The sequence below is a fragment of the Beta vulgaris genome, chromosome 7 (genome assembly GCF_026745355.1).
Source record: "Beta vulgaris subsp. vulgaris cultivar EL10 chromosome 7, EL10.2, whole genome shotgun sequence".
Classification (NCBI taxonomy): Eukaryota; Viridiplantae; Streptophyta; class Magnoliopsida; order Caryophyllales; family Amaranthaceae; genus Beta; species Beta vulgaris.
The window spans coordinates 11,159,134-11,183,081 of NC_079208.1; the positions used below are offsets into that span (position 1 = coordinate 11,159,134).

The 23,948-nt window shown below is 30.9% G+C and overlaps 1 protein-coding gene and 1 long non-coding RNA gene across 2 annotated transcripts; both read right to left on the reverse strand.

Moving 5' to 3' along the window:
- Positions 1 to 2,202: 2,202 nt before the first annotated feature.
- On the reverse strand, positions 2,203 to 6,038 carry LOC130592190 (uncharacterized). The gene is made up of 2 exons (XR_008970416.1): positions 5,559 to 6,038; positions 2,203 to 2,475 (listed from the first exon to the last, which is right to left on the reverse strand). It is a non-coding gene; the product is annotated as an uncharacterized LOC130592190 (long non-coding RNA).
- A 5,010-nt stretch (positions 6,039 to 11,048) lies between these two features.
- Positions 11,049 to 23,672, reverse strand: LOC104898746 (uncharacterized). The gene is made up of 6 exons (XM_057390715.1): positions 23,664 to 23,672; positions 19,066 to 19,577; positions 12,533 to 12,539; positions 11,932 to 12,090; positions 11,494 to 11,631; positions 11,049 to 11,399 (listed from the first exon to the last, which is right to left on the reverse strand). The coding sequence occupies exons 1-6, from the start codon at positions 23,670 to 23,672 to the stop codon at positions 11,049 to 11,051; spliced, it is 1,176 nt and encodes a 391-aa protein (XP_057246698.1).
- Positions 23,673 to 23,948: the final 276 nt, after the last annotated feature.

A 23,948-nucleotide genomic window follows, 5' to 3' on the forward strand; every position in this document is an offset into this window, starting at 1 on the left:
CAGTATAATAAAATATTCTGATGCTATATTGTCGTGTAACTTATTTTTGTATGCTGGGTTTTGGGCTCTAAACTACAAGACTTCATTTTTTTAAAAAAAAAAAATACAGGGGCCAGTCCCAGGCCTAGCTACCCCATGAAGATTCGCTAGTGATCTAAACCACACGATTGGATTAAAGTTACGACACTTGTTCATTAGAATTATACCCCAAAAATTTTTGGGCCTAAAAAAAAATTGAATTTTTTTCTTCTTATATTCTTTTTGTTTGGAGTTACATCACTTTTCCATTAGAGTTACATAACTAATTCATAAGAGTTACAGCGCGTAAAATTCATTCTCATTTCTCATGTAAGCATGAATTCTCATATTAACTCCCCATATATATATATATATATATATATATATATATATAATTTCATGTGTTACTTTCTTTGTACCAAATGACATCACGGTACACAGGCGGTGACTTGATAAATTACCAAGTTGAGCTATAGCTATTATAAAAGTGTATAGATCAATAATCGAACTTAGGTATTATCCTTGCATTTAATTACATATACAATTCATTTCACCATTAAGATACCACTCTATTTTGTGACACGGAATACAAAGATTAAGACGCGAACTTAAGAAATTCATAGTCTAATTTGTGATACAGGGTATGAATTTATCTACTAAATAATGTAGTGTCTATAACTCTTTTTCCATTTCTATCAAGCGTTTGATTTGACATCAAACTTCACACTATTAAATCACTTAGGAAATCGCCTAGGAAAATAACAGGTTGACTGGTGAAAAGATGGTGTAAACTTATTAAATAGAATGATGAAATTCTAAGGAAGAGTAAGTGTATCTCATACAGTGTACCTCATACAGTATTATGTTTCAGCTGGTAAGTAAAAGGCTCATTCAAGTATAAATCCTGGTTATGAGGAGGAGGACTATAAATACTAGGAGGGGCAAAAGATGGGACCAACATTTTTGTGCTTTTTTATTTTCTTTTGAGATCATTTGTGTTATAGTATATCTCTAATTTTATCTTCTAGTATATAAATCTTTAATGGCTGCATGTATCATTTTTCGAAATTTATGTTATAGTTATGTCAAATTAAATGTTGAATTTACGAGTTATTCTTTAAAAAAAATCTTGGAAAAGGATAATACAAGAAACAAAAAGGAAAATATCAATAAGCATTTAAGTAAGGAAATCCTAAAAGATACTGTATTCATAGAAAAAATCCTTGTAATCTTAGAAAGTATCTAAACCATAATAACCATTAAATGTCCTATAGCTACATAAAATGACTTTGTTTTTTATGCTATTGAGTAATTCCATTTTTTTAGGGAAGATAATTGGTCTGAAGACCAACCCTGTTAGGCTACTAGCCTGCATGACACACCAACTTAGAGGTTGGATACAAAGGTTAAACAGCCCAAAAGATAACAAGTCTAAAGGTCCATTGTCACCACAAGTGAATGTCCCAAACATATTATTGCGATGAGCATTCGAACCTCGCAACGGCCTAAAATTCAAGATGGTACTCCACTGAGCTACCACCACTCCCTCTATATCTCTTTTCTTTTCTTTTGAGATCATTGGTATAGATATAAAAAAAAAATGTGATTACTATACATAAATCAGTGTTATTTATTAATATTTTGGTATTACTAGATATATATCTAATTTATCTATAAATCTTTAATGGTTGCGTATATTATTTTTCGAAATTTATGTTATAGTTATACCAAATTAAAAGTTGAATTTACGAATCATTCTTTAAAAAAAGTAATTTGTACAAAAATGATAATACAAGAAACAAAAAGCAAAATGCCAATAAACATTAAAGTATGGAAATCCTAAAAGATATTGTATTCATAGAAAAATTCCTTGTAATTTTAGAAAGTATCTAAACTGTAATAAACATTTAATGTTCCATGGCTACATATAATGTAACAGCCCGAATTCTCCCGACCAGCTTATAAAAGATTAAGCACAGCGAAAGAGACTCTAGTCGAGATAACCCGAACTATTACCATCACACTCACCAAATTACATCGGAGAGTGTGGGACTCAATTCCAAACTCTATTCAAATAAATTAACTATTATAACTATGCTCTGATTCTCAGACTCTATTCTCATGAATTTCTACAGAAAATCCGGCAGAGTTTCCTTTGAAAATAGGACAACGCTAAGCGAGAAATAATATGAATCTGTTGCAATTTCAATTTATAAAATATTTCCAAATCCCAAAGCTCAACAATCTCAACGCTTTCGCGGAGCAACAACCAACAGAGAATCAGGAGCACTTAGCTAGCGATTCTTAAATAGAGAAAATATATTATAGAAATTAAACGATTAACTATTACAAATGGAGCGTCCTCACTTCAATAACAAATATAATACTGCATCATCTCGTATCAGCTTCAACTTGCAAAAGAATAACTCACGGCTTCAACCTGAAACATTTAAGATACTGCCACCCACCAAGTGACAGGCCACAGAAATGACAAAACAACGTATACACATCAGCAAAGCTGAGTACTAACCCATAAACAAGAGTAACACATGCTTTAGTGGCTTTTACTTGAAAACGACTCAGCAGTCAACATAAGTTCAATAATCACATCCATCATAGCATGCTTAGCAACAATAATCTTGTTGAACGTACATATTATATTTCTAGTTCCACATTTCATAATACATCATTAATCACATAGTAACAAACACACTAAGGTGACTCCTAACAATGATACGTTTCATATATTCTCATTTAATCAACCTTTTAACTTACCACGATTCCATAGTAGGAATATGAGGTCACCAACTTTGAAATAAGTAATATACTTTACTTCCTTTAATTGATTTCTTATTAAAAATCCAAACTTATGTTTTCATACTCTATCAATCATTCCCTTATACTGTCGTACATAAACCCTTATCAGGCAATAAATGACATAATAACTTTCATCATAACGATTCCTTATCGGGAATCTAATAATGAGATATGATTCCTTATCGAGAATCCACATAACAAGATACGATTCCTTATCGGGAATCTAACGTTAGTATCACTTACCATGATATGCCTCCTTATCAGGAAACCAATATCGATATTCATATTCATATACTGAATAAACATTCATTACTTACCTGATATGATTCCTTATCGGGAATCCGATATCGAAACAATTACCACGATACGATTCCTAATCGAGGATCCACAATCGATATAACTTTCATACTTTGAAATAACATTCCTTTTAACTAGGGGGAAAGAGAACGCGGCGGAGGAGACAAAGCTTACACTCCGACAGTGGGGGTCGTCACCCAACCATTCACTTTACTTTTGGCCAATAACCGCGACTAGTCCGGAGTACATTTTTTCGCTGATTTCATCAGCCATCCACAGGTTTCACATTACCTGATATATCGCCCGATTATCGCCTACAGAGCAATGGGCAAATTTCCCTGTGAGGCCCCAAGGTTCACAGTCCATGGGGCACTGTTCATGTCACCTCATCCGTCGACTCAGACGAGGCTACTTTCCCCTTTAGATTCCTTTCGATTATCGTTCATAAATCAATCGTCATTCTTAGAACTATTCCATAGTTATAGTAATCCTTGACAATCATTGAACAACAAGCAAGGCTTCTTCTTAAAGAGTTATAATCGCTTAAGTATTTCGAGGCCAATATGGTTATGCATTTCGATTCAACTCAATTACAATTACAAAACATACTTACCACACAAGTAACTAATCATATTCTATAAAATACCCAACCATAGTGACAGTAAGTCTCTTTGCTAGAATTAACTAGCGAGAGTTACTAACCCGATTCCACACATCACATACTTTTGCATATAGATAGTTCATATTCTTTTTCACTTCACCAATATCTATGTAGACTCATCTCAATAATGATAATAACCGTTATCAAACACCATCAACAATTACAATAAGTCTCTCTTAGAATTAACTAAGGAGAGTTAGCGTAGATTCCACAACTCGAGATTCATGAAACAAAGGTCGATTAGACCTAATCAATTATGGGTCATGTGTTCTCGTAAGTTTGATTCCAATAACAACCATTAGTGGATCATATTCTTACTTAGTATAGCGAGTCAACCTCTCTTCTAATTAGAAGTCATTCATTGTGTAATTCAAACTACTTTAAAGTAATGTACAAACTTGCACTTAAGTAATCTTATAAACCAACTTAGTCCTCTCAATTCTAATCAATCCACATCACTTTATTATATTATTCTATTTATAGCTATCTAACTAAAATACTTTATCAAACACATCTTCACCGATCTACTCCATAGTTAAGTAATCTAACTTTCATACTCTTCATATTATTATAGTATTAGTTAATCCTTCCTTTGACTTCATGTGAGGTTATTAATTAGGTTGACCCATTTAAGCAGTCTACTCAAACTATTCTTCCCCATAGTATCAAAGATAACTCTAGTCAGATTTTCATATGACTAATCTTCTAAAACATCATTCTAGTATACATAGAACACTTATCACAAACTTACCACATCAATCCACTTATTAATATAGTATATACTTTGACAAAAGAATAACCTACAATTAGAATTCTAATTATAAATCAGGTATACCACCTTCCACAATTCAGTGAACTTCCAATAACGTAGAAACAACTTTCATGTATCGCATAAACAAACCAATAACATAATTAACAATGAACTCGAACAACTATTCAGATTGATAACATGAATATTATTCATGGATTAACCACTTTCTATTAACATTAGGACCAAGAAATATAGATTAACTCTTAATAGCTCACAACATTCCAATTCTTTAACCATTAACTAATAACAAGTATTTCTCATCTAGTTTAATTATATAAAACTAACTCGATCGACTTTCTCAAATATGAATACTTCACGAATCAAACTACAACTCCTTGATTAGGAGACAGTAACACTAACATAACCAATTCTATACTACTAACCTTCTAAGAATAATTATCGCTTTTTAAATAACTCTTCAAGTCCATAACTCAATCATGGTTTCACTAACAATATCAAGTAATACCAATAATCATTTCTGATTCCTCTTACTATGAACTCTTCTACTTATTCAAATAACTACCTCTAATTGAACACATAATTCAATTAGATTTCCTTACTACCCAACATAGCTAGAGTATAACTTCCATTAATCATGCTAAACTAACACATCTTACTAAACTAGTTCGAAAACTTCTATGTACTAATCTTTCATAAAACTAACACTAAATCAACCTAATTTATCAATAAAGTATATGAGCATATCCAATATCCATGTACCACTAATTATTCACAACAATTCAATGATATTCTATTTATGAAATCATCCAACATAAACACAATCCAATTTTAATATATGAATTCACAAACGGTGATAATTCAACAGCATCAATATCACACAACTAGTAATCCCATTTCATAATCAATATTCCATAAATCAATTCCTAATTTGCATCTAAATTTCAAAAGGACATAACAAGATAAGAAAAACAGAGCATAAAGGAGGTATAGTACCTCTGTCAAACCACAAAACACGCCACCACCACGGCTGGCAGCACCACGAGGCAGCAGTGGCGGCACGAAGACAAGAACCCAAGCAGCGGCTCGCGACGAAGGACGACAGTAACACAACGGCAGCAGCAATCAACCAACAACAGCAACGCGAGCAGGGGAGGGAAGATCCGACCGGTGACGGCACCACGACCACAACCTGCAGCAGAACGACGACGTGCGGTGGTGGCGGAGCACCACCCAACAACGGCGTGGAGAGCGGCAGCACAATCGCGAACAACAAACGCGCGAAAGGAAAAAAAGAGAGCTTCGAGGGAGGAGAGAGAAAGACTCGAACGACAACGCCGGTGAACGGAAAGCAATCTCCGACGAGCAACAGGGGGTATTCCGGCGAACTGAAAGAGAAGAGCTGCGCGGGAGAGAGAGAGGGGTAACTGGGGTTTCGGGTTTTGGGGTTTTACGGGGTTTTTCAATTTTGGGGGTTTTGGGTTTAGAAGACTCGAGAATGAGGGAGAAGGCTAAAATGTGGTTTTTGTTAACCATTAAACCGACAAATGGTGGGTCGGGATTTGGGTTTCTATTTTGGGCAAAATACAATTAAGCTAGTTCGCATAAAACTCAATATATGAATTGCTAATAATAATTTCGTAAAATTAAGTAAATAATTATTTTTACAATACGACAATAAAATTTATACTCTATAACTCAAATAAAATAAGATTTTCGGAACATAATTAACTTAATAATTATAATTAACTTTTAAATAAACGTTTTTAAAAGTAGGGCTATTACATATAATGACTTTGGTTTTGATGCTATTGAGTAATTCCTTTTTTTAGGAAAGATAATTTGGGTGAAGACAAACCCTGTTAGGCTACTAACTTATAGGGTACACTAATATAGAGGTTGGATATAAGGCTAAATACCCCAAAAGTCAACAAGTCTAAAGGTTTATTGCCACCACAAGTGAATGCTCCCAACATATTGTTGGGATGAGCATTCGAACCTTGGGCAATGCCCTAAAATTCAAGGTGGTGCTCCACTGAGCTGCCACCCCTTCCTCCATATCTTTTTTTTTTTTTCTTTTTAGATCATTGGTGTTTGTAGATATAAAAAAAATTATGTTAAAACTATACGTGAATTGGTGTTATAATTAATGTTTTGGTATCTCTTTCAAAAAAAAAATTAATGTTTTGGTATTATTTAATATCTCTAATTTTATCTTCTAGTATAATTCTTTAATGGGTGCATACATTATTTTTCGAAATTTATGTTATAGTTATATATGCCGAATTAAAAGTTAAATTTACGAGTCATTCTTAAATAAGATTAATTCCTTAAAAAGGATAATACAAGAAACAAAAAGCAAAACGGCAATATGTATTTAAGTGTGGAAATCGTAAACTATACTATATTCATAGAAAAAATCCTTGTAATTTTAGAAAGTATCTAAATTGTAATGACAATTAAATGTATGGCTACATATAATAACTTTGGTTTTGATGCTATTTAGTAATTCCTTTTTCTTATGGAAGATAATTGGTCTGAAAACCAATCCTGCAAGGCTACTAGCCTGCAGGACATACTAATTTAGAGGTTGGATACAAGGTTAAACAATCCAAAATACAACAAGTCTATAGGTCCATTGCGACCACGAGTTAATGCTCCCAACCTTGGGCTATGTCCTAAAATTCAACGTGGTACTCCATTGAGCTACCACTCCCTCTATATCTCTTTTATTTTATTTTGAGATAATTAGTTTTTGTAGATATAAAAAAAATTAGGAAAATTTGTCAAAAAAGACCTTTTAAATGTTAAATTTTGCCAGAAAAAACCTTTTAACATATTATTTGTGAAAAAAACCACAAACTTAATTTCTCTTGCAAGATGAAAACTATTTCAATTTTTCGGTGTTGTTTTTGAGATGAATAGGGGTGGTGTTACAGTTAATAGAAATTGGGGGTTAAAGAAAGATACAATGATGATTGTCGAAATTGAGAAAAAACACACCGAAAAATGGAAATAGGTTTCTTCTTGCAAGAAAATTTTAGTTTGTGGTTTCTTTTAGCAAAGAATGCTTTATAAGGTTTTTTTCGCAAAATTGAACCTAAAAGGTTTTTTTTGACAAATTTTTCAAAAAATTATGTAAAAATTATACGTGAATTAGAGTTATTAATTAATGTTTTGGTATTATCTAATATCTCTAAATTTATCTTCTAGTATAAATCTTTAGTGGAAACATATATTATTTTTCGAAATTTATGTTTACATTATACCAAATTAAAAGTTGAATTTACAAGTCATTCTTAACGTGTAAAAGGATAATACAAGAAACCAAAAGGAAAATGTCAATAAACATTTGAGTATGGTCGTCCTTGTAATTTAAAAAGTATATATCGAAACTGTAATGACCATTAAATGTTGTATGGCTACATATAATGAATTTGGTTTTGATGCGATTGAGTAATTCTTTTTTTAAGGGAATTAATTGGTTTGAAAACTAATATTGCTAGGTTTAGTGCCTGCAGGACACATCAACTAAGAAGTTGGGTAAAAGGCTCAATAACCCAAAAGACAACAACTCTAAAGATCCATTGCCACAAGTAAATGCCCCGAATATATTGTTGGGATGATCACTCGAACCTTGGGCAAATGCACTAAAATTCTAGGTGGTACTCGACTGAGCTACCACCACTCCCTCATATCTCTTTTATTTTCTTTTTAGATCATTGGTGTTTGTAGATATAAAAAAAATATGTGAAAACTATACGTGAATTTGTCTTATTAATTAATGTTTTGGTATTATATCTCTACATTTATCTTCTAGTATGAATCTTTAATGGGTGCATATATTACTTTTCAAATTTTATGTTATAGTTATGCCGAATTAAAAGTTGAATTTACGAGTCATTGCTAAATAAAATTAATTCGTGAAAAAGGATAATACAAGAAACAAAAAGCAAAATGTCAATAAGCATTTAAGTGTGCAAATCCTAAACGATACTGTATTCATAGAAAAAAATCCTTGTAATTTTAGAAAGTATCTAAACCGTAGTGACCATTAAATGTATGGCTACAAATAATGACTTTGGTTTTGATGCTATTTAGTAATTTCTTTTTCTTAAGGAAGATAATTGGTCTGAAAACCAACTCTTCTAGGCTACTAGCTTAGAGGACACACCAACTTAGAGGTGGATACAAGACTACACAGCCCAACAGACAACAAGTCTAAAGGTCCATTGCGACCACAACTGAATGCCCCCAACATATTGTTGGAATGAGCATTCGAACCTTGTGCTATGCCTTAAAATTCAAGGTGGTACTCCACTGAGTTACCACCACTTCCTACGTATGTCTTTTATTTTCTTTTGAGATCATTGGTGTTTGTAGATATATAAAAAATTATGTGAAAATTATACGTGAATCAATGTTATTAATTAATGTTTTGGTATAATTTAATATCTCTAAATATATCTTCTAGTATAAATCTTTAATGGCAGTATATATTATTTTTCAAAATTTATGTTATAAATATGCCAAATTAAAAATAGAATTTACTTGTCATTCCTAACCTACAAAAGGATAATACAAGACACAAAAAGCAAAATGCCAATGAACATTTAATTCTGGAAATCCTAAAAGATACTTTATTCATTGAAGAAATCCTTGTAATTTTAAAAAGTATCGAAACCGTATTGGCCATTAAATGTTCTATGGCTAGATATAATGAACTTGGTTTTGATGCGATTGTGTAATTCCTTTTTTTAAGGAAATATAATGGGTCTGAAAATCAACCCTGCTATGCTACTAGCTTGCAGGATACACTAACTTAGAAGTTGGGTAAAAGACTAAACAACCCAAGATACAACAAGTATAAAGGTCCATTGCCACCACAAGTGAAGGTCCCCAACATATTGTTGAGATGAATTATATCCTTGGGCAATGCCCTGGTTATCGAGTGACACCACTCCATCATATCTCTTTTATTTTCTTTTGAGATCATTGGTGTTTGTAGATATAAAAAAATTATGTGAAAAATATGCGTGAATCTGTGTTATTAATTAGTGTTTTGGTGTTAATTAATGTCTCTAATTTTATCTTCTAGTATAAATCTTTAATGGGTGCATATATTATTTTTCGAAATTTATGTTATAGTTATGCCAAATAAAAAGTTGATTTTACGAGTCATTCTTAAAAAAAAATCTTGACAAAGGATAATACAAGAAACAAAAAGCAAAATGCCAATAAGCATTTAAGTGTGCAAATCCTAAACGATACTGTATTCATAGAAAAAATCCTTGTAATTTTAGAAAGTTTCTGAACCGTAATGACCATTAAATGTTCTATGAGTACATATAATGACTTTGGTTTTCATATATACAATTGAGTAATTCCTTTTTTTTAGGGAAGATAATTGGTCTGAAGACCAACCCTGTTAGGCTACTAGCCTGTAGGACACAAACCAACTTAGAGGTTGTGTACAAGGCTAAACAGTCCAAAAGTCAACATGTCCAAAGGTTCATTACCACCGCAAGTGAATGCCCCTAACATATTGTTGGAATGAGCATTCGAACCTTGGACAATGCCCTAAAATTCAAGGTGGTACTCCACTGAGCTCCCACCACTCCCTCTATATCTCTTTTATTTTCTCTTGAGATCATTGATGTTTGTAGATATAAAAAAATTATGTGAAAACTATACATGGATTAGTATTATTAATTAGTGTTTTGATATTATTTAATATCTCTAAATTTATCTTCCAATATAAATCTTTAATGGCTGCATATTTTTTTTTTCTAATTTTATGTCATAGTTATGCCAAATTAAAAGTTGAATTTACGAGTCATTCTTCAAAAAATTAATTCCTCAAAAAGGATAATACAAGAAACAAAACGCAAAATGCCAATAAGCATTTAAATATGAAAATCCTATAAGATATTGTATTCATAAGAAAAATCTTTGAAATTTTACAAAGTATCTAAACCGTAATGACCGTCTAATGATCGATATATGGCTATATATAATGACTTTGGTTTTGATGTTATTGAGTAATTTCTTCTTTTAAGGGAAAATAATTGGTCGGAAGACCAACTCTGCTAGGTTACTAGCCTGCAAGGCACTACAATTTTCATCCGAGTCATCCGAAGACGCCGGAATGGTTTGACCATGTTGGCCGTTAATGGTCCAGTTAAACCAGTAGGGAACTTAGACATCCCCCATACACTTTTGGTTTTTTTTTCTCTTTATAAAATCCAACAAAAATGATGAGTAGTCTTCCTTAACATATTCATTGCTTATACGTCACTATCAAGACAATATATTAAAATTAATTAGGGAATTGACAATAAATACGATAAAATAGTAGTAGCAAAATGATAATGTTTAAAACAAAATATAAGCTTCAATCATCCGATAGTATACATTCCAAACAAAGTCAAATTATAAACTTGTGGATAATAAATTTATTAAAGCATACGACAAAATATTAGATGATTAAAGAGTAGTTCCACCGTAGCATATCGTTCGTCCTCTATTTTTATATATTCCCATATTATAGACACCAAAACGCCATTCAGGTGCAAATCTTTCAATTTGTTGAGGATTAATATATTGTCGATTTGCATCTAAAATTGTAAAGTTACGACAATATGCAGTTAGTACTAACTCCTCAGAGGGGTAGTAACCATTTCCCATGGGTGGAAGAGGTTGACCAGGTGGGCCATATGCTTCCCCACCAACTGCAACATAAGTAGCTGCATCTTGCATTGCCGTGAATATTTGGTGCGGCCAAAATCCAACGACTATACCACATAGTTCAAGCCACCAATTCTTGTTCTCAACATCCTTCCCATTTCATATCATGAACATTGGCTGGTGATCATTTAGCTAAAAAAAAAGATGACACTTCAATTTCTAGAATTTTAGATATGCTTTATACCTGATAAACGAATAAACTTATGCTTCTTTGAATCCCTCCTCTTTTTGAGCTAGGAACAAGTTCACTATCAATTGGTATATCTTTATTAGTGCTGACAAAACCAGGACATAATGTATTGAAACAATTATACTGGCCAGCCTACATAGGACACATAAAGCATGTTAGTCTTATTTATATGAAACTAGAATATGTATTGAGTATTGAATTTCTAGATTACATACAAATTATAATCGAAAATTGTAGCCTCCAAAGAACAAAGGAATATATTGTAAGCTTACCCTTAAATATTGGAAAAGGTGTATGCGATCGTCCTTGTTTAGTGTCGGATTAACCTCCAATTACATAAGAGGAAAGATATTTTCAAAGAAATTAAGTTAAGTCAATTATGTCGGTTTAATCATATCAATTGCATGACGTATTATTTGATTGATAACTTACTGTCCAACCAACTTTTATCATGTCATTTCCATTCTGAAATATCATTTCTCCAGAAGAGTACTGAGATGCTCTAATAGATAAACGATAGTCATTGAATATGCCGGTTGCCCCATAACATTTTGTAGTACTCGGATCAGAATTAGTTTGAACAATGGCAAACTGGTAAAATAAAGCCCAAATTACTTCAGAGAAACAAACATAAACAACTTGCAAACTAGAACACTACTATATATATATATATATATATATATATATATATTATATATATATATATATATATATATATATATATATATATATATTATTTATATATATATAATATATATATATATATATATATATATATATATATATTTGTATTTATGAATTCCATCAAAAACCAAAATATGTATATTTGGTTTTCACTATTAAAAAAAGGGAGGGGGAAATATGGCCCCTATAAATTTTCTTAACTGTCCATTAGTAAATCAACTACTACCAAAAAAGGGGAAAATAAAATTTAAACTCAAATATAGCATTAAAAGATTAAAATTTGGAAGGTAATTAATCAAGTTATAATTGAGCCACCAATAAAAGAAACACTGACTATAAGATTTAGTACATTTATGCTGCAAAAAAGTAAAAAGGAATATTGCATCAATCACATATCTTATCAATCAATTCGCAAACACAATAAAGTATTATATCAAAATGGAAAATTTAATCAATTAAAAAAGTAAAATAATTTATTTAACACAAAATAAAATGTTAATACAACTTAAGAAATCCTAGATAAATTAACTTAACATTATTTTACTCTTCATCAAGTTTAATTTTATAAACCTAAAATAAGAATAATTAAAAAATATATAAAAGAAGGGTTAAGTGATAAAGGCTTAGTCTACAAAATTTAGCCTAAAAGAATGTCTAATGTTGAAATTCTTGCCCCTGTTTATACCCAAAAGAGGCTAGAACTTATGTTTGAAGAAATACAAATAAAAAAACTAGGCATACGTTGCGTGTATAATTTGCTAGTTTACATTAATGAACCGAGCAAATTCAAGTCGATCACGAACTCGAGTCAAGCAAATTCGAGTCGAGCGTTGACCGAGTATTGATAGAGTCGATCACGAGCTACTCGCGAGCTGCTTAACTCGATTAGCACCCCTAAATCCTACCAAAGCTAAAACTCCTAATTAACCTTATACTCAAAAAGTTTTGAAAGAATAGAATCCTAATATTATCAATACTCCACTTCAAAATAACCCTAGTATCTCGCTCCATGGGAAAGAAAATCAGGGCTACGTGTTCAAGGCAACCAACCAAGCCACTACTAATAAGTTTCTATTTTATACATGATTTTCGACCATTATATTACTTTTTGATATAAGTTATGAGACTTATAATAGGTTTTCTTCTTATGTTTTAACAGTTAAGTTACTTAAGTAATAAAGTTGTTTCCAAATATGAAAAAATATGCTCAATAACTTACTTGCTTGATTCTAGCTAGTAATACTTATACTTACTAAGTTAGTTTATTTAATATTTATAATAGTAGTATATTTTTACTATGTAAATATTTTGCTTTAAAACCTTTTTAGTTATTACTTTGTATTTAAAGTTGTTTCCAAATATGAAAAAATATGCTCGATAACTTACTTGCTTGATTCTAGCTAGTAATACTTATACTTACTAAGTTAGTTTATTTAATATTTATAATAGTAGTATATTTTTACTATGTAAATATTTTGCTTTAAAACCTATTTAGTTATTACTTTGTATTTGTTTTGTAGGAAAATTAGAAGAAGAAAGAAAAAAAAAGAAGCATTGACAACCATCATTAAAGGGAAACTAATTGGATGAAGAAAGCCCAAATAAAAGAAGCTAACTATTCTTTGGGTTTGCATCTGACCTGCGAAAATATAGCACAATGGAAGACTCTCCCAACAAATTGGAGGAAGAAAACCCAATGCTGCCAACGAGATGTTCCACTAAAGCCACACACACTCTTCATCAAATATATACTATTATCTAAAGTAAAATTCTAAATCCTACGTGTCAAGCTCACAATCACCGAGCAATTTTAGAGCTTCACAAACTAAAACTCTCAAATAGAGTGTCCACGTGGCGTTTTGGAATATAACGGCCGAAAATTTTATTAAAAATGCAAAGGCAATCGAAATTTAAGTTGATTGATTTTTTAAGTTAGGCAAGTAATTTCATGATATCATATTAATGTGATTGATGTTAATTATGGTTACAAGTACGTAATTCAAATCTCAAATTAATATTAGTTTGGCCGAAATTTTTAATTGCCATATTGGTTATGTCCGAAAATTTTACAAACCAACTAAATATAGGAAGTAATTTAAATTATCAATCAATCTTAATTATTGTCTCTGTTAATGGCAATTGTCAATCAATCAGTTAATTTAAATTGATACTACCCAAAATTCTTAAACACTTATTAATAAAATTAAGTTATCAATCAATCAATATTTATCCTAATTGTCAATCAACCATGATTTTGGGTACTAATTAGCTAATTAACATATATATGAAAAATAAACATAACATTTTTTAGTATAAATAGTGAAGTTTTCTCATCGAACATCACAACTCGTTTTCGTTTATTCAATTTTCATATTGATGTCAACTTCCCCCCCCCCCCCCCCCCATCTCTAAGTCAATATTATGTTCTCCACAAAAAAATAAGAGAAACACAAAATCCAACCAAAAAATGGCACCTTAAAGTTGAATATTCGAATTTCCTAGATGTTGAATCTATGGTTTTAACACTTTTTCGTAGAAGCCATCTTTATTTGCACAATGTGTCCAGTATGTTCACATATTATTTTAATAGAAGTAATGAGGTTTGGGCTTATGTTGAAGACGTTAAGATAACAATACATGGTTTTCGTCCATATTTTAATTTTTCGAACATGATGTTATATAATCTACAATGCATTTCATCAAGAGCTTACAAAATTGATGATGAGTATTTTGAAGATATTGATTTAAATAATACGAAATGTTGTAGTGTTAACAACAAAGTATTGGTTGATTATCTATCAATTGATTAAAACGTAGTAATTAAAGTCATTATATTTATTTTTTTACTATATTTACATTCGATAATGTAGTTGTCGTTACCATTTTTTAAATCCAGATTCGTTTTAATTTATATTTTTTGCGCAATATATGAGGTGTAATTAACGGTTTGATTACTCATATATTTTTTGATTATTCCATTTTTTTACTATAATTACATTCGAATAATGTAGTTGTCATTACCATTTTTTTTATCTAGATCCTTTTTAATTTATTTTTTTCATATTTAATTTTTAATAAAATCAAATAATGTAATAAGATTGATCTACTTATTTATGCCCTTTATCTATGTACTTATTTTTATTCTCACATATCACTATCAATTTATAATGTATATTCATTTATAATTTTATAAATAAGTTGATTTACTTTATTTTTAAAAAATTTAGGTGCTATGTTGATAATTAATTATAGAATTATTAAACAAATTAAAGTAAGCATAAAAACATAAAGTTAACATGCTATGTTGATAATGATCGTTTGTTGTGTTCCCCACTATTGCTTTTCACTTACAAAATTCACTATATATAATTAAAAATGGAGATTTTCATGACTGAACTATTTTTTTTTCTAGAAGTGGCATGACTGAAACAATCGTACTACTATTACAAATGTAGCTGACCAAGGTTGACTTATTCTTTCTCAATTTGGTGTGTTACTGAAAATATTTCAGTTGTTGGTTGCAAGTCAAACTTTTCTCTAAGTTGAATAATTAAATTTCAAGAATAAATAAATATAAAAGGGTTCAACTTCCACGAAATTTCTTTAGCCACTACGAAGCCAAATCACATGATACCTATCTCTACAGTAATTCTACAATTGTGAAAAATTATGTACATACGAAATACAACCATGCAAGTTATGATTAATTGTTAAAGAAACTTCTCAATTTGCATATTTTTCTTGCGATCCTTCCTTATTCACACACTGTTTAATATTCCCCTTAAAGCAATACGAGTAGATAATTGGAAAAAAGAAGCATAATATACATATGTAGCTCCTAATTTAGCTAAGTTTGTTTGAGAATATACGAGTTTGTGAATAATAAGCTACATTTCTCAAATCTTACCAACAAATCTCCATTCTTAATTATTCCTTTTTATATTTCAAACATTGCAATTATTCCATCTAACTTCTTTTGTCTCTTAAAAATTAAAATATTCTAAATAGAAAGACTATATTAAAGGATTATCTATCTATACTATTATCTAAAGTAAAATCCTAAATCATATGTGTCAAGCTTACAATCACCGAGCAATTCTAGAGCTTCACAAACTAAAACTATCAAATCGGGTGTCCACGTGGCAATTCACAATATTATGGTCGAAAATTATATGAAAAATACAAAAGAAATTGTGATTTATGTTGATTGATTTTTTAAGTTAGACAATTAATATTACGATATCATATGAGATTTCCGAAAATCGAGCATATCCCATTTATATATTAATATAATTGACGTAAATTATGTTACGATTACGTAATTAAAATCTAAAATTGATATACTTTTGGCCGAAATTTTTAATTGCCATATTGGTTATGTTCGAAAATTGTACTAATGACCAACTAAACATGACAATTAATTTAAATTATCAATCAATCTTAATTATTGCCTCCGTTAATAGTAAATGTCAATCAATCAATATTATATGTGATTTTCTAAATTGTAATGTTTAAAGAAAAAAACATTAATAATGTTAATTATAGTTTAAATTAATCCCTGCAACTAATATCATGATCCATATAAGCATGGCCGAAATCAATCAGCCCCATCTAACTTTCGAATTATATTACAAGTCAAATATGGTAAGTTTAATTTCTCATTCAACTTATATTTTTCCAAAGTTTAATGTTAGTGTCGCTTATCATGGATCTTTTTATTTACAATAGAATAATAATCTACCCTAAATGGAAAAGGGACAAAGATTAATTTGTGATATTTTTTATGATTATCGTTGCTTATAATCATTTGTGTTGTGGATTTAATATGATAATTTTATTATCTTATTAAATTTTTTAAATTTATTGAAATTCAAGCTATCTTTATCATTGTTTATGAAAATGATTCTATTGTGTTATTTAGAATTTTTATAGTATATTATCATGATTAGGGATTATTTCTAAATGTAATAGGCTTTTGTTTATTGAGTTATATACTCTCTCAGTTTCTTTTTAGTAGTTAGGCTCTTATCTTTTCACGCTTACCAAGGTAAATATTTGAACATTAATAGTATCTATAATTTTTCATTTGCAAAAATTTTAAAAAGTTGACATTCTAAAAGTACTTATTATATATCGAGATAAATCAAACAATATCCCACATGACTATATTTTTTCTTACCCATTAATCACAAATAAAAATCAAACATAAATTTGTGAATGGTATCAAAAACTCAAAGTGTATGTAAACGTTAAAAAGAAAGGGAGGGAGCATCTGATACTTATAAATATAAATGCATATAATTATAGAATTTATAATTACATCTATGATTAGTGATAAAACTCATATATATGTAAAATATGTTAGTTGATATTGATATTTCAATTTAAATAATGATGATGAGCTAATGATAAAAATAATTATATTGATTCATAAATATAATTATGATGATGTTTAGAAAACATAAAAAGAAATGGTTATACACCATATGATTAAAAAAAACTAACGTTCAATTATACAATTATCATTCTAATTTAGATAAGTTTTAAATTTGATTTGTACAATATGACAGTATAATAAATTAAAAGATCTCACTATTAATAAGAAAAAATTGCTTTCACATAAGATAACTGATTTAAAAATTTGTCCACTTTTTCTATAGTTACTTCTTAGCTTATTATTATGTGAGAAATTAATAGGTAAGCATTATGTTATAATATGATTGCCTTAATTATTTTTTATAAAAACAATTATTCATTAATTAGATTGTTTTATCGATATATTAGGTAAGAAATTTCTTGATTATTTTAGGTCGTTTTGCAATATCTTTTTCCACAAGGTTATCATTGTTTAGTTGATTAAGATTTTAGAAAGTGATATGAAATCTTTTAAAGGCGCAACAAAATATGTTTTACCTATAATAGGTAAAATTGAATTCAATTATAATATGTATTTGCTTAGATAACAAATTGATTTATTTTCATGATTGATTGATCACCTATATACTATTGAAATTGATTCCCTAATTATTCTTAGGAATAATTTGATTATGTAACTGAGTATTAGTTGTGGGTTTCACACTAGCTTTCTTTAACAATCGCAATACCAAGAAAAATTAGTCTAAAAGTCGATCAATCAATTATGAAAATAATTGCATTTAATGTTGTCAACCTGTTTTTCATATAACCAGTATTTAGGGAGATTTATTTAAGGGGTAAAATTAAATGATTGAAAATTAATACCTTTATATTTGACGTGAAATGCAGATGAACACCAAAAAACATATAAGATCTAATAACTATAGGTTAACAAAAATAAGATTTGATATACATAAAAAATAAGATTTAATAAGTTAAAATAAGGTTAAATTTAGATAAGTTCAATCAATTAAGTTCGGAAAAGTTAAAATAATTTTAGATAAGTTGACAAAAAAAAAAAAGAACAAGCCAAATTTATACTTACCACGAGGATTTAAATGTTATAAAGGTTATTCAAGAACAGCTAACTATCATCATCTATCTATATTATTATCTAAAGCAAAATCATAAATCCTACGTGGCAAGTTCATGTTTACCAAGCAATTAATTCTAGAGCTTCACAAAGTAAAGACTCTCAAATCTGGTGTCCACGTGACATGTCAATATTTTGTGGCCGAAAATTATTTGTAAAATGATACTCATTCGTAATTAGTTTGTCTTGTAAGAGAGACTGCCTACTTTTAAATTAAAATTAGGCAATTGTTAAGCTCAATATTAAAAAGAGAATTAGGGTCTATTTTAATAACTTTTAAACTTGTCTAATTAGGAAATTTTTACAACGCACTATAACTATAAGTAAGAAGTTAATTGAATTTGAATAGGTCAACTAAATTACTAATAACCTACCATAAATTCCAAAACGAAAAATCAACACTTTTAATTCTAATAACAAAAAAATTTACATGATGTCCATGTTCGGGTTGTATAGAGTTTGGATTCCTCCTCCATAAATAATCTTTTGTGGAACTCTTTATTTGATTCCGATCATCCTTGTTAACTCTTTTGATAGGCACCGTTCCAGTTGGACATCCACCACCTTGTAGCTTTCGGAAACGACATTTGATAGTTTTTTCATTGGATGATGATGCTTTTATACGTTCTTGACTATAACTAGGTCTCATCTGAACTTCAACAAGAAGCAAGCAAAAAAAAAAAAAAAAAAAAAAAAAATTGGAATAACATTTTGAATTGAAACTAAAACACAAAGGACGATCAGATTTATGATAGAAGCAAATATGGAAGAGATAGACTATCAGGAACCTGACCTGAGGATGAAAGGTATGATTTTTCATTAGTGGATGATCAAAAGCAGGTTGTTTGTAGAAGTCCACACAATCATATATGCCTCCATATTTAGTCTAGAAAACAATCCAAAATTTGTCAGAAGTTGTATCCATTAACATTACATTTTGCATCGTTATATATATATATGACTTTTAATACGAAGATGATAGTTTCATATATAAGTCATGTTTCCTTATAAGATGTCTCGACATATAAGTCCTATTTCTATTTTCAATCGATAATTATGTCTGAAATTCCCTTATGAAAATAATTTTATTTCCAAACGTTCTCATAATTTCAGCTCCTAATGCACCATTATTAATGATAAAATGGGATCTTTTACCCCATTAAACTTCTCTACGTATTAGACTGTGCAATATTAAATGTTTAGTTTTTATTTTTTGTTAAAGTTAAAACAACAATGTAAGTGTGTTGCAATAAAAATGAATCTATTTATCCAAACAAAATAAGATTCCACTTATCTTAATTCCCGTGTAAAAACAGAATTTGAATTTATATTAGGGGATGGACAGAGTATTATGCAAAATTAAGGATTATATATGAGAAGTTAAAAATGAAAATATCAATAATAACCAATCATTAATAACATTGATCGACAAGTAATTTTGTCATAAATTTCTAAATTAATGCTTCCTCCATTTTTTTAGTGGTACCACTTGAACTTCTGACTTTATTTATTAATTCCACTTTAACCTTGTTCACTTTTTATGTATAAGAAAAAACATAGTTATGCGGGATTTATTAGATTATTTAACTTTTTGGGTGTCTTTGTATGTATTGATAGACTCTTTATCAAGATCATGAGCCCAGAATCCCAAGCAATAGCAGTTTGTTGGGATTGCTCATGCGGCGAGGTACGACGCTCGCCATTGGTCGTTCGTTGTCCGAATCATGAACGACAATCGTTTCTCTCACCACCTTCATCAGCGATCCAAGTTTTCGCTCCACTATCACTAGCTTTGACTAGCGATGCCCTCCGTCATATACGATTCTTTATTGTTTTTTATTGGTTTTGTTTTTTATGTATTGTAAGAACTCTTAAAGCTTCTTTAAGTTTGTTTGCTTGTTTTAATCATGAAGGTAACCATCTTTGTGTTTTCCCTTTAATTGTCTAGCCTAGATTATCCTCATGTGTGTTATAAAAAGTTATTATAGAAGTTTGTGATTTAATGGAATTACTTGGCTCTAATTATTGTTATAAAAAAGTTATTTCAAAACCGTAACCTTAGAAACCCTAGGAAACTTACCAGATCCAACACCCACCCTTACCCGAATTCAATTCACCCCCATGCTAGGCCCACCCACTGACCCAGGCCCAGACCCACCCTTGACACAAGCCCATGCCCACCACCTGACTCAACTCTAGGCCCATTGCCTAGCCACCACCCCTGACCCAGGCCCACCTCTAGCCAGTAACTTAAGACCAGTAATTTATCTGTGGGAGGAGTACAATCTAATGTTGATGCTTATCTTAATTATCCCCTTATTCTACGTAGTTCTGATTTTGATTTGCTCAAGTATTGACAGTCTCAATGTTTTGCATTTCCTGTTATTTCTAGAATGACAAAGGATAGTTTGGCTATTCCAATCACTTATGTTGCTTCTAAATCTTCATTCACCATGGATGGGCGGGTTTTTACCAAATATAGGTCATCTTTATCGCTTAAGAATGTAGAGGCTTTTGTCACTACACAAAACTGGTTATTTGGGTATCTTAAAGAAGAATAATTATAGAGTTGTTTAAATGCAATGAATGAGAAATATTGTGTTGATGACGATATTGATGTTCTCTCGCTTCCTACGGTAATTTGTGTGTTTATTGTGTTAGTTCAACAAAAAAAATCTTGTTTTAAATGAAATTGCTAATTCAAGTATTTTTTTTAGGTGGAATAACCACCTTGTATTAATGTTGCCTGCTAAACATCGGGTTTTTGTTGTTGTCCTAGGTCCGACGCAAATCATTAATTATGTACTAGTGAATCCAAATCCCAAGGCCAATCATTGTCGAAAGTTTTGAAAGAATTAGGGCAAGTGTAGAAGAACCGGTGAAAATTTTGAAAGGATTAGGGTTTGGAGTGCGAGAAGGAGAGAGAGAGCGAGGGTTAGAATGTTCAGTGGAAAGTGTTACTGAGGGAATTAAAGATGCGAAAATAATTTTAAAAAAAATCACAAAGGGTTGCGGTTAGCCTAAAAACCGCAACCCTTTATCATCAAGGACTGCGATTTTTCGGGTAACCGCAACCGTTAACATTAAGGGCTGCGTTTTCCAGATAACCGCAACCCTTTCTGCGTACCCTCTGCTTTTTTTCCTCAAGTGTTTACTACTTCATCATGTTTTGTAACTTTTAACATTCATAGGTTGACAATCATCAATAATTCATCTTAGATCTACCACAATAATTAAGGTAGAAAAATCATTTCATATCATGTTTTCATAGCAATAGCTCATGAGAGTTCATTAGTTCATAAAACACATAAAAAATATTTATGAATTAATATATCATAATAATCATCCCGCAACTCAAGAATAATCATTTGGATAAACATGTACTATCTCATAGTGTACTCATTTCATAAACACATTTGAAGAGAATTGGGGTTGTTGCACTGCGGAGTAAAGTCGACGAGGGATGATGGTTTCTCAACGGGAAGCAGTGCAGTGAACAAAGTGGTGGTGTTGTGGTGTAGGAGCCGTGAAGAGGGGAGACAAAAAGGTGAGAGCCAGAGAAATAGCTGGGTGGAAGTATAACTGGGTGGTACTGTGGCAGCGCAGGTGATGCGCTCCGGTATCGGTCAAGGGGTAGGGCAGTGGTGGTTGTATGGTGGTTGTTGTGTTGGGGCCGTAAAAAGAATAAGATGAAGATTGAGTATTTAACTCATGTTGATTGTGACGCTAAATTCAATTCATTTGTTAACAATAATATGTTGAGACATGTTTATATATATTGTTTTAAATTTGTCAACACTTTTGGTTATTTCTATATATATGCTACATTCGAGCGATCACTTATCGGATTCTGATGCACCATTTAACCCAGAAAACGAGGCTGACTAGGGCAGGATAGTGACCATGCTGAAGACCATGCCACAGACGTTTAGATGCTTGGTGGGAAACTTGGGAACAAAAGACTGATAGGAATGCTTTACTTCACTAGTGGAAAAACAAGAAAGGGTTGCGGTTAAAAATGCCCTTAGGGCTTAGGGCTGCGTATTTTGACAACAACCCTTTCCATAGCAGCCCTTCACTGTAAAGGAAGGGCTGCAGTTTTCAATCGCAGCCCTTCACAAGGAAGGGCTGCGTATTTTGACAACAAACCTTTCCATAGCAGCCCTTCACTGTAAAGGAAGGGCAGCGGTTTTCAATCGCAGCATTTCACAAGGAAGGGCCGCGGTTTTAACAACAAACGCAGCCCTTCGTAGCTAGAAGGGCTACGTTTTTGGAATAAAAACGCAGCCCTTTAACTTAGAAGGGCTGCGGTTTTAGCTCAAAATTGCAGCCCTTTTGAACCCCAAAAAAATAAAAAAATAAAAATTATTTTTTTGCATTTTTTATGTCAAATTGACACAAAATCAATTCCAAACTGATAAAATTATAACAAAATCACAAACTGACATTTATATATAATAACAAAAACTACATATATCCAACCAAATATATATTATCGCAAAAACAGATGAATATATTGTAAACAGTAAATATTATAAGTAACAAATAATTAGTAAAAACTAAAAAAAGGAAGAACCGAACGAACAGAAACTAAAAAAACGAAAACTAAAAAACAAAAAAAAGAAAAACAAAAACTAAAAAAAAAACGAAAAACAGAAACTAAAAAAAACGAAAAACAGTAACAAATAATCTCCGGTTGTCAGTCCCTTTGCATCAACCACCAGATCTGAACGAGTCATCCTCGCCAACCGAAGAAAACGAGTCATCCTCGCCAACCGAAGAAGAAAACGAGGGAATCGAAGAAAAAAGGAACATACGATTGTTAATGGCGACGAAGAACGAACGAGTGTTGATGGAGATCTGAACGAACGAACGAGGGAGGAAGCCGTCGGTGGATTTGTTCCGTCGCTCGAGTGTTGCGACGAAGGAAACTAGAAACATTAACATCCCCGTAAATATATATAAACTATACAATCGTCATTATTTCTGCAATATAGATTAGTAAAATTCCTACTTTCTCTCTCCCCTGCTTCAACATTCAACAAAAAGGACATGCATGGTCATCGATAATCTTTTAGACTTTTCTTTTCCTTTTTTTAAAATTGATTTCGAAATTAGGGTTTGAATTCGAATGGAGTTGAATGAAATCGACTGGGAACATATATTCGAGAATATTCCACTTGGAGAAGAAGATGGATTTGGATTTGATATCTTCAAAGACGTTTCAACATCTTTGGAAGAAGAAAATACTGGAACT